Below are 16099 nucleotides of genomic sequence, written 5' to 3'. Positions count from 1 at the left end.
CCATTGTTTGGATGACCTGTAAAGTTGATTACACTTGGCATTTGGTCCAAGTGATTTTTTCTCATCATTCTACATCATGGGATAGAATCTTAATATCATAAGCATGCTTCATTAGAAATTATGGGTGGTCTTCTTCTTCCCTCCAATAGTGGCAATTTTAGGTCTTCTCATAAAGATTTCATCTTTAGTTTCTTTTATCTTTTATATTTATAAAATTTTGGGAAGTTCTTCTTGTAATAGAGCAACTAATACTATCGATATCAAACGGTTTGTATTCTTAATTAGAAAACACACGAGAGGTTCTCAAGATTGAATTGAAAGTAGAAAATCACTTTTAATTCAATTTTAAACGGTGCATTATTTTTCATTTAGACTATTGAAAAGAAGTCATTAATAATCTAAATTTTTGGAACGATAGAGAAGAGACCTTATGAGCCTTCCTTGATTAGAATTTAAACCTATATGAAACCAACAATACACGTATTTTACGATAAGTTTGTTGTCACTCTCCATAAGAAACTATAAAAAATGATGTCATCTTTAAAAGGGACCATTTTCTACTTCAAGTAAACTAAAATTTGATTTCTCTTCTTAATTTATTTCAAATTATACATCAATTTTTTATTCATGGATAAGTCTTTTGGGTCAAAGAAACTGAATTTTTTACTAAGAAAATTGAAGTGTTTTATATTGAGAACCCTTCTAACTTAATTTTTTTTTAAAGTATTACTATGAACATTTTGATTAATATTTTCAATTAACTAATGTTGTTTTTTTTACCCTTCCATGAGTTTTTTAAAATCCACCCTAATTATAATTGTTAAGAGAAAAACAGGATTTTGTTTAAAATTACCCTTTGAACGCTTTGTTTGTTTTAGTGACTAAATTAGCAGCAAGTTATTTTTTCTTCATGTAAATGTTGAATTTGAAAGGTGAAAGGACAAGATTATTGGCTTTTTCATAATTGAATGATTCCATTTTTCTTCCTCATTTTTCAAACCATCAATTGTTTTTCTACTCTTTTTCTAATGTCCCCTAGATTAGCATGAGTTTCATATTTTCTTTCTTTTCGCAAAGAAAATATATAAATAAAATGACGTGAGTATAATATTGAGTGAAAATTACTCTTAGCTAATCTTATTTTAGAAGTTTTTCATGGCATATCAAACTATGCTTACCGTTTGGAAATCATTTTTAAATATATGAATATCACTTTTAGAAGGTCGAAAGGAAAAAAAAATTCACAAAATTAATTGTAATTCAATCTATTTTTCTAAAATTACTACTTCATCTTTGAAAGGAAAGAGAAAGAGATAAACCCTTTTATTTATTATTATTATTATTTTCTAACAAAGTTTATGGTCTCTGTTTCATTAATGATATTATAAATATGTTTGAAGAAATTGAATTAGTTTGTTTTTAGGAAATTGAAAAAAAAATCATTTAAATTCTCTATCCTATTGTTCTAAAAAAAAACATTGGGAAACTTAAAAAAAATTAAAAACTAAAAAGAACATTTAAGTTCAATAATGGAGGTCAAAAGCAATTGGTGTCTTTATCCCCTGTAATTTGTTGGAATTAAGTTACTAAAAACAATTTAATAATATAAAGAAAGTTATTGTAAATTATAAAAATATTAAAAATATTTACAAAATATACTAAACTTTTAGATTTTATCAATAGTAAACATGTATTTATCATATGAAATTTTACAACATTTTATAAATATTTTTGGTTCATTTCACTATATTTGAAAGCGTCCCAAAACGTGGGTTACTAATACTATCGAATAAAAGATAAAAGCTTAATTACTACTTATAGTTGTCTTATTAGGATGGTGTTTGCTTAGCCTAAGTTAGATACTTGTAACGTGATCCAATTCAATAAACATAGAACTCAATTGGAACATTTGATCTTCCGTTAGACTTTTGTTGTTATCGTTGAGATCGTATTTTGTATATTTCTTTGTGTGGGATGCATTACAAACATTTGATCTTCATTAACATACAAAAGGAAACAAATTACTCTGAATCTCTTTTTTGAAATGAATTTTGAAGCCTTTCTTCAAATAACACAAACGACACTAAACATGACTCGTAAAATTGCATATTATTCATTCAAGCAAAGGAGGGATTCTGACTTATCACTGCTTCCGTCTAGCATCCATACAACCTCTTTCATGGATGGCCGGCTTACAGGATCTGAAGAAATGCACCACACTCCTTGCCATTGTCATCCTCTTAAACCTTTCATAGTCATTCATTGCTTCACAATCATGGCTTATTATGTCTCTCAATCTCTCTCTGCTCTCAAAAAACTTACCACCCAATCCACAAGTATGATTCCATCATCTCCTTGTGTTTCTTCTTCCCTTCCACAAAATATGATCTCTAACAACATCACTCCAAAGCTAAAAAAACATCCACTTTTTTTGTAACGGTTGCTGCCTCAATTCATTGAATGAAAATGCCTTCAAATTCATCTCCAATGGCTTCAACTTTGCAGGCTTCTTCCCTAGTTTAAAGAAACCCTTTATAATAAAGGGTTGATAATAGACAAACACAACTACAAAAAACAACACAAATGTTGAACAAACCACAACCTCATTAGAAAGGGAGTTTTTGCCAAATTATGAGAACTTTCAGGAAAGCCACAAGATTAGTGGTGTCAGGAATGCTTGTTCTAGCATTTAACAGTGGCATCCTCTACTTGTAGCAATTACCATTGAAAAAACGGCTGCTGAGCAAAACAGTCCTTCCTCACAGCTTCCTCGCACTTGCTCTTGTCCATTGTTGGTCCAACCATGGACACATCAGAGACGAGAGGAAATGGGAAATCAGAATTGCCAAACCTAGCAATTTTGAACCTCTCGTTTGCAGTATTCAACGTACAAAAGTCCATAACCACATCTGGATGTGGATAGCAACCTTTAAAAGGTATGTTGGATCAATTGGCACATACCCTTCCAAACACTCACAAATCGTAATATCATTGCCATTTGTGCAAATTCCAAACGCCCCACAAATGTTACTCACCAAACAAGGCTTTTCAATTAACTTCCATGCCGTTATCCACTCGTCATCACCACCATTTTTAATCCGATACAACTGTCGCAAGTTGCCTTGATCATCGAGAAATGCTCGGCGGTAGTAGTCTTCTACTGAGACTGACAATTTGGTTGTCATAGGATATGTAATTTCCGTGGCATTAACTACATATAATAGAGCTGTAGTTTGGTTGAAGACAATGGCAGTGGTGTTTTCCGACGTGCCCTTATAGTTATAAGCAGGATCACCGTTTCGAAAAGCAGTCAATAGGACATTACCACCGTTTGCAACATCCAACCCGTATCGGCCTGTCGAATAGTCGTTCGTTGTTATGTTGGTACTCGAGTACAGTTGATGGCCAATGTGAAGGACCTGTATTGACGGTATTTATATAAAAGATTAAATCTATAAAGTTATCTAGGCCACACCAAAAATCATGGATAAAATAACTATTAGGTTCCTCAAACTTTCAAGTTCATTTGTTATGTTTTTTCTTACAGGGTTTACCATTTAGTTTGTTATTTTTTGAGAATTAAGCCTACAAATATTTCTTTTTATCTCTTATTTTGTATTTTTATTTTGTTATGTACTTTTTGTCAATGTTTTCAAGAATCAAGCTAAATTTTAGAAAAAGTAAAAAAAATGTGATTTTTAAGAACTTTGTTTGACTAGAAATTCAACTTTTACTTTTAAAAAAGATGCAAACCATTCTAAAAGATTTGAGAGAAAATAAAACAAGCCAAATAGCTAGTCTCCAGGATGTAATGCTTTGAGCTGGACTTACTTACAAATCTTTTAAAATATAACTCGAAAATAGATAACCAAAACATAAAAACCGAAGAGTTTATATGAACTAAATTTTGTCTTTAACAAGAAACAAACTATAACAGTAAGAACTTACTAATTTCAAGATTTAGGTAAGAGAGTATATTTCATTAAAACTTTTAGTTCTGCAGTAGTTTAAAAACCTGTTCCAGCCAACAGATTATCGGTGGGATGACCGAAGCTCTGCCATGTGGGAATGGAGGACGAGGAATCGAACAGCATAAAGTTGCCATTGTCGGACATTGAAGCAGAGCAAATGTCTTTGCCATTATAGATTGAAACTTCAGTACCATTCTTATGAATCAGCACAAATCCACCCGTGCTTGTAAGACTAATGTTTGAACCAGCCTGTGCCTCGTCGTCTCTGTTGGCAGACCAAACCAAAGTTCTCTCAGGAATTTTGTCGAACACTATGCCGACGAGGTACGTATTTGCCATCGGCAATTTGGCGAAACCCAAAAGCAAATATTCGCCGGAGAGTGATACCCAAAAATTTATTAGACCCAGCAACGATTGGTGAACCCAATTTAATTTAATTGTGCCGGGCTGGGCGTAACAGTGAAGAAAATAGCGGAGAAATGGGAGATAAAGATGTAAAAGTTTAATGGGAAGCCATTAAAGAAATGGGAATTGAGTTGAGTTCATCATATTCATCTCCCTTCTTTGAATCCTGAGATTGACACTGATCCTTCTTTTGTAAGTGAACTGGGACCTTAACATCATTACTCCCAACACAATATTTTTCTCTTCATTGTTTTTTCTCAATTTGACTTCACTCCCAAGTCGTCGTAGCAAATCCATTACAAACAAGCTTCCCACTTTCTTTGCTAATCCATTAAATTTTCAGTGCTTTTCCTTCATACATTTACGCACTTTTACCAAAAATTTTATTGTTGTTATCGTTACTATTACTGCTTGATTCTAATCATAACTTTAAAGGTAAACGTAAGTCTACGTATTCCTAATTTTTGTACTAGCACAACAACAATATCTCTAAACGTAATCATAATAATGTTAATAACAAATAGGCTTCCCGTAACTAAATCGTATGATTTGATTATAAATTTTAAGATAGACTCCACAACTCGTTACGATTATGAAACGATAAACTAACAAAATCAATCAACTCCATGGATTATTTTTCACTTGAAGTAAACGTGGAATTAATTTATTATCAAACAATACTAACATTAAAAATATATATGAACCTAAAGGAATTAGATTATGCTCAAATTTTGATATAAAATCATTCTAATTATTATTAACCTCAAGAACTAATTAACATTTGTTTTTTTAGGAAATAATTGACTTGATTTAAAATGTTATTTTTAAAAAATTTAATTGGTGCTTACCTATTATACGTTGGACTCACATAGAGCGTTTGCAAATTAGATTGGGCCTGGGTGTCAAAACGGGGTCAAGTCAGCCCAACAAGCACAAGTGATGGGCCTGCTAGTGTCCTACCAACCATAAAATTCTTGAAACTTCTGTCAAACAGAATTCCAATTTATTTTAGAAACGATTTAAAATCGATATTGTCATAAAACCAATTTTGATTATATAAAACTTGTATTTAAAAGCATAAAATCACATATTAAACTAAAATAAATCTAAGTTTCTACTCTCCTTCACTTCCTAAAACAATCCTTAAAAATTGTATTAAAAAATTGAAAATTTTCAACAACAAAAATTGCTTATTTATCCAATAAGTGAAGTTATAGTTGTCTGAGTCCAATGATGATCAATTGTTGTCCGTCTGATCTAACCCAATTCCTTCCCACAGTGTAAGCGCCCATACCGTAACATTTCCCGCTATCGTTTTTCGCTATTTTCAAAACCAAAATTGTTCGTTTCTCTTTCTCTAGGAAGCTCTAGAAGACGATCAAGCTTTCTTTCAATGGCTTCTATAAATTACTCTTCGCTTTCTCCTTCTTTCTTCACCGACTTATCTCGTATCTTCTTAAGGTTTCTCGTTGATCTTTTCTTTTTAACTCTCTGCTACTGAATTTTGTCTGTCTCGTTGCTTGTTTCTGCCACCCGCTTGCTCGGCTCAACCATTTTAGTCGCTATTGTTCCTGGTAATTCCTCTTTTTCTTTCTTCAATTGGTTGGTTACGGAACTGGGTATGTCTTGTTCTTTGATTTTCTTGGCAATAGTTAGCAATTTTCAATCTGTTTGTGCTTTTCTAGACTGGGTTTGATGTATATTGCTTTTTTTTTCCTTCGTCTTTTTAAGTGACTGAGTCCTTGCTGCTTTGTCGAATTTTCTTAATGAAAATTCTTTTTCTGGTTTTCTACTGTTTACGTAGAGAAATGATGTTTGGAATTGCCCGGAAGGTGTTTGTTAATGTAGTGCTTATTAATTTCAACGTGTATGCTGATGATTGAAATGTCATAATTGTAACGAGAATTGGATTAGAGAGATAGATTACAATTGATCTTGTTTATTTGAGTTTATGCAATTTCTGTCCTAATGAATCGGCCTATGTGAAATAAAATTTGATTTAACGGGCGTATGTTCATATTTAGAATTCAGTGTTAAACAGTATTTTCTATGATTTGTAAGAAAAAGACCCTATATGATATGGTCTGTGTTTGTAACACCTTCCGAAGTGATAGAGGCGATCTCATTTTGTCCAAAGTGTGTTTCTCCTCTTTCTCTGTCATAACTAGAACGAGCATATTCCTTTTGAAGTGTTCGAAAGATGATTGAGTGGACTTTAAATCCCATTTTAAGGGGTAGAATTGTTGATTATCTTTTTCATGTCCTCTAGCGCAATGTATGATTAGTAATGACAGTGAGTTACCCACTCAAAACTAGACCTATATATTGATCAAAATGCAGATTATGGCTGAACCAATATACACAGTAGCTTCTGATAGTGAAACTACTGGGGAAGATAGAACAACATCAACTTTTCCAGAAATTGCAGTTGGAATTGATATTGGCACTTCACAGTGTAGTATTGCAGTCTGGAATGGATCTCTGGTAGAGCTTCTTAAGAACACAAGAGATCAGAAAATTATGAGATCATATGTCACCTTCAAGGATGACACTCCTTCTGGGGGAGTTAGCAATGAGCTAAGCCATGAGTATGACATGCTCTCTGGTGCTGCAATTTTCAATATGAAACGCTTGATTGGAAGAGTTGACACTGATCCAGTTGTTCATGCATGCAAGAGCCTTCCTTTTCTAGTGCAAACTTTGGACATTGGTGTTCGTCCATTTGTTGCAGCTTTGGTGAATAATGTATGGAGATCTACAACTCCTGAAGAAGTTTTGGCAATCTTCATGGTTGAACTGAAAATGATGGCTGAATATCAACTGAAACGACCAATTAGAAATGTTGTTTTGACAATTCCAGTTTCATTCAGCCGATTCCAGCTTACTCGTGTGGAACGAGCTTGTGCAATGGCTGGATTTCAAGTTAGATTAATGCCTGAACCAACAGCAGTAGCTTTATTATATGCTCAACAACAACAGCAGGCTGCGCATGACAGCATGGGCAGTGGAAGTGAAAAAATTGCTCTTATTTTCAACATGGGAGCTGGATATTGTGATGCTGCTGTGTCAGCCATAGGAGGAGGGGTGTCACAGATCAGAGCCCTGGCTGGCAGTCCTATAGGAGGCGAAGATCTACTTCAAAACACCATGAAGTATCTTTTGCCAAATTCGGAATCTATATTCTCACATCGTGGAATTGATGAGATCAGAAGGATGGGCTTGCTCCGAGTTGCAACTCAAGATGCTATCCACAAGCTCTCGTTCCAGTCTAGTGTTGAAATCAATGTCAGCTTGGGAAATGGGTCGAAGTTATGCAAGGTTCTAAGCCGAGAGGAGTTTGAGATGGTGAACAGCAAGGTGTTCGAGAAATGTGAGAACCTTGTTAAGCAATGTTTACATGATGCACGAGTCGGGATCGAAGATTTGAGTGATGTAGTAGTGGTTGGCGGATGTTCATACATACCAAAGATCAGAAAGCTTCTGATGGAAATAAGTAAAAAGAAGGCACTTTATGAAGGAATAGATCCTTTAGAAGCTGCAGTTTCTGGTGCAGCTTTAGAAGGTGCAATAGCATCAGGCATTGGCGATCCATTTGGCAGTCTAGATCTTCTTAGCATCCAAGCAACGCCTCTTGCCATTGGAATTCGAGCTGATGGAAACAGTTTCATTCCAATTATCCCCAAGAACACCACAATGCCAGCACGCAAGGAGTTAGTTTTCACAACAGTTCAAGACAATCAAAGTGAGGCCCTAATTGTTGTCTATGAAGGTGAAGAGACAAGAGCAGAGGAAAACCACCTGCTTGGCTATTTCAAAATCATTGGAATTCCACCAGCACCCAAAGGAGTCCCTGAAATCACTATTTGTATGGACATTGACTCTTCAAATATGCTCAGAGTTCTAGCTGGGGCAGCACTCCCAGGTGCTCAACACCCTGCAACTCCTTACATGGAAGTCAAGATGCCGACCGTGGATGATGGACATGGCTGGTGTGCAGAAGCTCTGCATGGAAAATATGGTGCGACCATGGAATTGGTTACATTGCGGAAGAAAAGCTAGGTGATTTATCTAGGCCAAGCGGCCGTTCTGTTTCTACATTACATTTCCATATAACTCATAAGTTCAATACAGGTACATAATGAAATAATGTATGGTGGGTTATGTAACTCTTACACTGCATGTTTTGAATTGTCAATAGCATCCTAGAATCTAAACTAAGTAGGAACTCTTGTAAGTTGGCGATGGTGTAATTATGCAGAGATCCTTTAAGTTGTAAGTTGTCACAAGCTTGACAAGTGTATCCATAGGTTGTGGCATGTTCTCTTTGTTCATAATATTAAAGGCTTGACATCTGACAATGACTTGACCTTTGATGCATCAAGGACACAAGGAGACAATTTGTTGTCTCAAATCACTCACCAAAATGATTTTCTTGTGGTCCTTAATGTCTAAACAGAAAATTCCTTGGACATCAAATTTCCTACAACAACGATAGGAGATTTGAAGTACAGTAATGACTTGTCTCAATTTATTTTAGACTATGTTTTATGATCCAAGTTATGTCTTGGTTGTTCATATTAGATCTACTTGGCTGTTTATATTAGGGAAGCTTGAACATGACTTCATCATGGTAAACCAATGGCAAAAGGACGAAAATTTGTCGGTCGTTACCCACAATGATTTTATATGTTCTTTGGTGTCTTGGATAAAGAACTTCCTCCCCAAATGCTTTTGTATTCCAACTGAGTGAGATATTGCATTGTACTGATTAGATTAATTTTGTTCCATCTTAAAAAAGGATCTTAAAAGGGGAACTTAGGGTTAGCGGTGATGGACGAATATTATTAAACCATTTGAACTTACAAACATCGGGCGGGTGATTTAAACAACTTACTTTCAATAACAAACATTCAAACCTACAAACATTGGCATTTATCAAGTAATAATATTTTTGGATTTTATCGAGTAATTATATTTTTCAATTTTTCTATACTTTTCATATTTATTAATAAATTCAATCATCTTCCCTATTATTTACGGGTAACTTCATTTTAATTTTTAATCTATACTTTATGATTATATTTTGAAATTAAATTTTATAGTGCTACCTCTAACACACAAACTTACTAATTTCGATAGATTAACTTTAATTTTATAGAAATCAAACGTTTAAGTTCGATATTTTCTTGATTTTTATATCCATACGAGTAATTTTACATCAATAAAATGTTCGACAATACTTTTTACAAACTCAAACAGATCAACTCACCGTCCAAGTCATTTTAAAAAGTAAAATTGAAAGAGAAAATAAGTTTCATGTTGATGTGTCCATATTCCTTTGAAAAGATCAGAGTAGTACCCACCAAAACTGCAAAGAAAAACCAAGCACTCCTACATTACAACTAGTAAACTCCAAATAAAACCTCTGCACAAAAACTCTTTCAAACTCTAATGTCTTGTCCTCATCTAATTCACATTAAAATTAACAAACAAGTAATAAAGCCTAATTTACGGACCCCATCTTTATAATAAAGAAAATAAAACCACAGATTTGACGATGACAGTGTCACCATTAGATTCCAAACACAAAAGAGCCACTGATTTTACGACGTCATCTCTTTTGGATGAAATAGAAACAGAACAGCACCACTTCACTCATCCAAAACGACATGTCGAATACGACACCAGAAAATTAAAAAAGAAACACAACATTATAAAATCTCACTCCCCAAAACTACATGTGTTCTGATTCTTATGTCTGAACCAATCCCCCCTTCTTCTCACTATATCTCTGTGCTTTGCTGTGCCATTGTTTCAATTCCCAATACCCTGTTTTTCATATTCACATAAACCTCCATTTTGACTTTTCTCTTTCAACTTCAAAAAAATTGAAAAAAAAAAACCGACACATATTCCTAATTCAGCTACCCACTTGCTCGCTCATAGTTCCATGTATTTCTCCTTTTTTTTTTCTGAATTCTTAAACATAAAAGACCAAACTTTCTTCTTTCAATCATGGTGATTCGTTTATTAAATAAATACCCATTTGACTAAATATGAAAGTGAAACCAAGTCTAGTATTATAAAAGTGGGGAAGATTCCTAGTACATACTAGTAACAACAACAACTTCATTTAAACAGTCTTCCAAGTTAAAGCAGAAACTAATATAGTAATTTAAAATTGATTTGGAATTTAGTAGCATTTTAAAAATATTAGATTGCAAATTTAGTTCTTATGATTTAGTAATGGGTAGAATAGGTCTAATAGTTCGATAAAGTTATAACCAATAATACGTTAAAGACTATTTATAAAATTCTATGGACTGTCTTTGAGGTTTTACCAAATTATAGGTTAAATTTTAGTTTTCTCTAAATCTTAGAGACCAAAAGTGTCTGTAATGTAACCCATAATATCATTCATAGGAAATAGTGTTCAATGTAAAAATTGGGAGTACCGTATGAAACAGGCCAGAGTTTCAAACTTGAACTTTTTAGTCAAAGTTGTTCATTTTTTGTCACTTGGGCTGTGGCAGTTTACCGTGGATGTAGAGAGAGTGTGTTAGATGAGAAAAATAACAATGAAATGAATTCTCCTTTCTATAAGTTAAAAAGTTATGAAAATTTTAGAGGCGATGTAAGTATTATTCATTCAAAACCATAAACAACTGGTTGGTTTGAGATTATGGCAGGTTCACAAAATAAATGTAACGAAAGGGTAAATTTTAGTTTCATCATTGACCTATAATGAGAGAAAAATGAATTATTTAATGACATGTTAGGTAATAAATGAAAGTAATAAGTACTTGAGTAATACTAAACAATTTCAACGAGTTGATATTTGATAGTATGAAGTTGGATCCTAAAATCGATTAATCATAAAAAGAGTAACTCGTCTATCTTAAAATTGAATGCAAATCTTCTTGAATTTTTTTAAAGAAATAACCCTTTGAGATAGTGACTCCTTATGTTAAACAATATCAATCGGACCTTAAATTCATTCTATTGAACTTAATATACTCATTTGGAATATCATCTTTAGCTCATCAATTTTCTTTGACATATCGGACATCATGTCAAAATAGCCAACGTCTATCTAACAGTCGAATATTACTCAAAATAGATAAAACTGTGCCATTGGAGTTGCAAAATTTAACAAAATTAACAAATGAATTAAATACACGAAGTCACAAATATATATATTGATATAATGTATACATAAAAAAATAATATTGATTAAGAATAAATAGTTAGCCTTAGTGTGTTCTCTTTTGTGAGGTTTGAAACAATCTTGACATTTGATATCTCACCGGTTCGACCACGCTACCCATTTCCCATGCATATTCCTTTTCTCTTCTTTTTTATTAATGTTCCAAACCCCCAAAAACGTAGACTTTGCAAAATTAAAGAACCACAAAGTTCAAAAATAAAGGACAATTTGCACACCATTTCACACCCCGTCTAGCACGTTGTCTTCTTGTCCTCAAACTCGAAGCTCTTTTCTTTTCTTTTCTTTTCTTTTCTTTCCATCTCGGTCCTCCCAAACTCAGTCCACCCCAACTCGGACTGAGTTATCATTTCAATTAGTCAACACATGCACATTCAACCCATCAACTCGGTCAATTATTTTTACTAACTCATGACCATATTTTTCCACTTGATTCATGTTATAAAATTTTCGTATTTTGTTGTCTGTCTGTAGGGACAACTCCAACTACTGTGTAGTGGTAGTAGCAGCAAAAAAAAGTGATTTTTTTCCTTTTTCCTTTTTCCTTTTTTTTTTTTTTTGTTTGTTTTTTCTTTTCTTTTAGGGTAATGGATCAGAACCGTTGAGACATTGACACGTGTCGACGTCTAAGATGTGGTGTGACAATGGAGATCAATCCACCAAGTGGGGGCCTCATCTTTGACCTATAGACCATTTCATCGTACGGTCTTCTGTAGAATTTCAAAACAGACCGGAAAGCTTCCCGGTTTCTTTCCGTTCTACTGACGTGGCACTCTCTTCGGAAGAAAACCGCCGGCGATTGGAGGAACGACGGCCGTGGGGTCCTTGGGGGGTTTTTGATTTTACCCTTTTTACCACCACCGTCCATGGCAGCGCTTTTCGGCGGCAGCGGTGTTGACGGGAACAGGCTTTTTCGTGTCAGTCTCGAGCTGAAACTACTTCCGTCGTTGATTTCACCACGTGGCATCCTGGCAGCCGGTGATGCGAACGACAGGGAACGGGCGTTGAGTGGGGAGATCAGCGCGGGACCCAGTGGTGAAGGACTGGTGGGTCCTACTTTGGACGCTGACGTGTCTGTTAGACTGAGGTACCATGGCTTCAGTGAGTCGAAATGATGGGATACGGTGAAGGAGAAGCGTGAGGATGCGGATGAGCCGATCTTTCCCGTTGATTGTATTGATGATTGATCGAATCGGAGGGACGAGGCTCGCGGATAGGCAGCAAAGTCGTTGAACTCTAATGAATCCTCAAAGTCTAGAGATGAAATTACCATCGTCACCGTTGATAATTCGACGAACGGTCGAACACCCTGCAGTTTCATCGTATTAACATATTGTTAACAACACCATATCAACTTCAATTTAGCTTCTTCAATGAAAGTAAAAACTACATTTATAATTTAAGATTACTATTTAAGCAACAACAAAAAAAAAATTGAGCAACATGTTTGTGTTAAAATTTCTAAAAGTTTTAAGATAGATGTTTTTAAACAACATAAATCAAAATATCCAAAGTTAGCTGGATTACAATAATGAAAATAAGTTATTTTAAATTACAAAACATCTACAAATATATCTATATACCATCATTTATCTATGATATACTACCGTGATTCATGTTAAATTACTTTATATGTCTATCATGGTACAAATAAACATAAATAGTAATCTATCTTGGTTTATTGTGGTTAACTATAAATTGACTATGATATTTTGTTTATTTTCATTATATTTGAAAATAGTCATAGCTAAAATTATTATTTTCGTCCAATAGAATCAAGATGAATGTATTTGCCATTTTGATTTCTATATTTTTTTTAAAATATTTGTTGAGATGTCTATATTCCTAGGAGACTGATAAAATATGATTTAGTAGATAAACTATTTACACTTTATAACAAAATTTAATTAGTTTAATACAACACCACCCATTTTAGTAACTGAACTTCTAAAAAGTAATTTTGTTTGACATATTCATTTTCATTTAAAGTAATTCTTTATAGCCATAAATATGTACTTTCATGTTACATTAAATTTATTCTAAAATTTTCAAATGAGGATTCAATTGCAAAGTAAAAGAAAAAGGTAAAACAATTGAAATAACCAAAAGCTTTTTATTAAAATAATAAAATAAACCAAAGCCCTAAAAAATTAAAAGAAGGAAAATATAGTATTTTTGAACTAAAATAATGTATCTGAAACAGTTAATATATAATAAACCTCCAAAAAAGAAAACCCACCCACCATAGGAAGCAAAAAGACTGCATAAAAATTTGGTTTTTGAAAAAAGCACACAGTAGACATTGGACGACAATCAACTCAACGAAAAGCAAAAGACAAAATATTTTAAAAATCAAGTTATACTCAAACGTAAACATAGAAGCAGCATCAGAGAGATAGAAAACTACCCAAAGAATCAGAAAATTTGATATATAGTTTATAAATATTTGGCTTAAAAATGAAAAGAAATGGAAAGAAAAATACCTTCCAAAGATATGAGAATAAAGAAGGAGGATCAATAACAAAAGCAGAATGAAGTTGTTGAGGATAAAATTCAGCCACCATTTTCAGCATTCCCACTAATAAATTCATAAAAGCCGATCCTGACCTGAAAAAGCCTGCATTTTTCCCACGCTTCAATACATTTACTCCATTATCCCAATCATCAAATTAAATTTTTTTTTTCTTAAAATCTGAGCATAATTCTTTTTTGTTTTTTTTTTTTTTTTTTAAAGTTAATTTCTGGGTGTTTCTGCTTCTGCTTTTATTTAATTAGTTGATCTGTTCAATCTCCCACTAAAGTGTAGAGAGTACTACTGTGAAAATTGACCAATTCTAAGACATTACCGATTGAGACATTTCAATTCCCGATAATACCCCTTCCCCTATTCCTCCGCCCTAAAAGCGGTGGCTATTGACAACGACACCGCCGTTCCACACCGGACAGTTTCTGATACATATCTCAGAAATAACTCTCCTTCCCTTCCGACATGTCGTTTGTTTTTCTTTTTCTTTTTCTTTTTCTTTTATTTTCAAATATGTTGAACTTAATTTAATTGTAAATTGTAATTAGTAATTAATTACTTACTTGCGTCAAAAAGTATGATCATTTGGTCCACGTTTTTTGGCATGGTCCCAATGGCTACTTCTAGCGTGAACACTACCAAACGAGTAAACCTATTTAAATAAATAAAACAATATTAGAAAATTCAAATGGAATTATCATTATTCTTGTTTATGTATGTGTGTGTGTGTGTATATATATATATATATTGGGTGGGAGTTTTGATTTTACTCACAGTTTTTGGGAATGGAACTTGTGATAATCCTGCTTAAACCGGAAAATCTGCAAACAAAGTACAAAAAAACTCAGCTTTCTTTCCCCATGAGAGAGCAAAAGAAAAACGAATGAAATTGGTATGAAATGGTTACCACGACGGGGCGAGATTCTTCGTCGTGACCAGCGACATAGGCGACCCCATCGGCCAGCTCAGTGGAGAATTCATCGGCGATGAGATGGTCTGTCAATAAAGGAGAATATTCAAAAAATAAAATAAAAATAGAGGTTTTTTTTTTTTTTTTGTAATGTTTGTTTTTAAAAGGGAAGGAATGGAATCACGTAGGGTAGCTTTAATCATTACTATGAAGATCATGCCACTACTTTAAAACGTTTATATTTTCGAAAGAAAAAAAAAAGGCAAGATTCTTCATTAACCCAAAAAAAAGGAGTAAAGAAAGTAAATTTACCAATGCCAATGGTATCTCTCCAAGAAAGACAAGCTCTCAAGCTCTTAACAGCTTTCTTCACATTATCTCCTTTAGCCTTCAGAAACCGCTCAACACAAGCCGTATTACAAAATTTCTCCTACAAAAAAAAAAAAAAAAACAAACATAAATTTTAAATTTTAAAAAGATAAACAAGAACATTAAAATTTTCGAAATGGGTTTAGTTTGGTTTTTTTTTTTTTTTTTTTTGTTACAAACCTGTTTGAGGGAAAGTGGGGATTGTTTACGAAGAAGATGAAGAACAGATTGAACTGGTTGTTGATCATTTTTCCCCATTTTGATCTCCAAGAAAAAACAATAATCCTCCTGATAAATATACCAAACTTCACCTTCACGCAAGACTTTTTTTTCTTTCAAAAAAAAAAAAAAAGGAAATTTGATCGTTTGGAGAGAGAAAGAAGAAAGAGGTTGGAGTTGTGAGTTTGAATAAATAAAAATGGGGGAGTGGTGGGATTTGGAAGGCTTCTATTTATAGTGGACTTTGGATGAATAACGCCGTTATAAAGGAAGGGGCTTTTCAAAAAGAGGGAATAAAAAACGGTAACTCTCTCTTCTATTTCTTTTTCCCTTTGGTCAATGAGTTTGTTTGGATATATATAATAATTTAATTGTGTTCTATGACGGCAGTTTTTAGCGGAAAATTCAGTCGGCGGCCACGCCGTTAACTTCTCGTTTCTAGCATTCTTTTTTTTTGCTTTTACACTATATTTATT

General features: G+C 33.6%; 3 protein-coding genes across 5 annotated transcripts; 1 reads left to right on the top strand and 2 right to left on the bottom strand.

Moving 5' to 3' along the window:
- Positions 1 to 1975: 1975 nt before the first annotated feature.
- LOC103483716 (S-locus-specific glycoprotein S13-like) lies at positions 1976 to 4787 on the bottom strand. The gene is made up of 2 exons (XM_008440462.3): positions 4016 to 4787; positions 1976 to 3419 (listed from the first exon to the last, which is right to left on the bottom strand). Exons 1-2 carry the CDS (start codon positions 4308 to 4310, stop codon positions 3322 to 3324), a joined length of 393 nt encoding a protein of 130 aa, XP_008438684.1. The 5' UTR covers positions 4311 to 4787; the 3' UTR covers positions 1976 to 3321.
- Positions 4788 to 5721: 934 nt separating this feature from the next.
- On the top strand, positions 5722 to 8734 carry LOC103483715 (heat shock 70 kDa protein 8). 3 transcript variants are annotated; one of them, XM_008440460.3, is made up of 2 exons: positions 5722 to 5950; positions 6717 to 8734. In XM_008440460.3, the coding sequence occupies exon 2, from the start codon at positions 6720 to 6722 to the stop codon at positions 8433 to 8435; it is 1716 nt and encodes a 571-aa protein (XP_008438682.1). In that variant the 5' UTR covers positions 5722 to 5950; positions 6717 to 6719; the 3' UTR covers positions 8436 to 8734. The 3 variants fall into 3 exon arrangements, with proteins under 3 accessions (XP_008438682.1, XP_050942065.1, XP_050942066.1); XM_051086108.1 differs by having other exon boundaries at positions 5736 to 5950; positions 6693 to 8734; XM_051086109.1 differs by having other exon boundaries at positions 5736 to 5995.
- Positions 8735 to 11546: 2812 nt separating this feature from the next.
- LOC103484184 (uncharacterized) lies at positions 11547 to 15818 on the bottom strand. Its single transcript, XM_051086107.1, has 7 exons — positions 15585 to 15818; positions 15348 to 15465; positions 15033 to 15121; positions 14900 to 14946; positions 14689 to 14777; positions 14085 to 14218; positions 11547 to 12910 (listed from the first exon to the last, which is right to left on the bottom strand). The coding sequence occupies exons 1-7, from the start codon at positions 15660 to 15662 to the stop codon at positions 12194 to 12196; spliced, it is 1272 nt and encodes a 423-aa protein (XP_050942064.1). The 5' UTR covers positions 15663 to 15818; the 3' UTR covers positions 11547 to 12193.
- Between the last annotated feature and the right edge of the window lie 281 nt (positions 15819 to 16099).

This window comes from Cucumis melo, chromosome 6 (assembly GCF_025177605.1).
Source record: "Cucumis melo cultivar AY chromosome 6, USDA_Cmelo_AY_1.0, whole genome shotgun sequence".
Classification (NCBI taxonomy): Eukaryota; Viridiplantae; Streptophyta; class Magnoliopsida; order Cucurbitales; family Cucurbitaceae; genus Cucumis; species Cucumis melo.
This window is presented reverse-complemented; position numbering and strand designations above follow the sequence as displayed.

Excerpts from the sequence above, each read along its gene's own strand:
- LOC103483715 (XM_051086108.1), top strand. The coding sequence starts at position 6,711 with ATGCAGATTATGGCTGAACCAATATACACAGTAGCTTCTGATAGTGAA.
- LOC103483716 (XM_008440462.3), bottom strand. The coding sequence starts at position 4,310 with ATGGCAAATACGTACCTCGTCGGCATAGTGTTCGACAAAATTCCTGAG. Across the intron at positions 3,420-4,015 it reads TAATCTGTTGGCTGGAACAG|GTCCTTCACATTGGCCATCA; the intron begins GTTTTTAAACTA and ends CCGTCAATACAG.
- LOC103484184 (XM_051086107.1), bottom strand. The coding sequence starts at position 15,662 with ATGGGGAAAAATGATCAACAACCAGTTCAATCTGTTCTTCATCTTCTT. Across the intron at positions 14,947-15,032 it reads AAGAATCTCGCCCCGTCGTG|ATTTTCCGGTTTAAGCAGGA; the intron begins GTAACCATTTCA and ends CTTTGTTTGCAG. Across the intron at positions 12,911-14,084 it reads TATTCTCATATCTTTGGAAG|GGTGTTCGACCGTTCGTCGA; the intron begins GTATTTTTCTTT and ends ATGAAACTGCAG.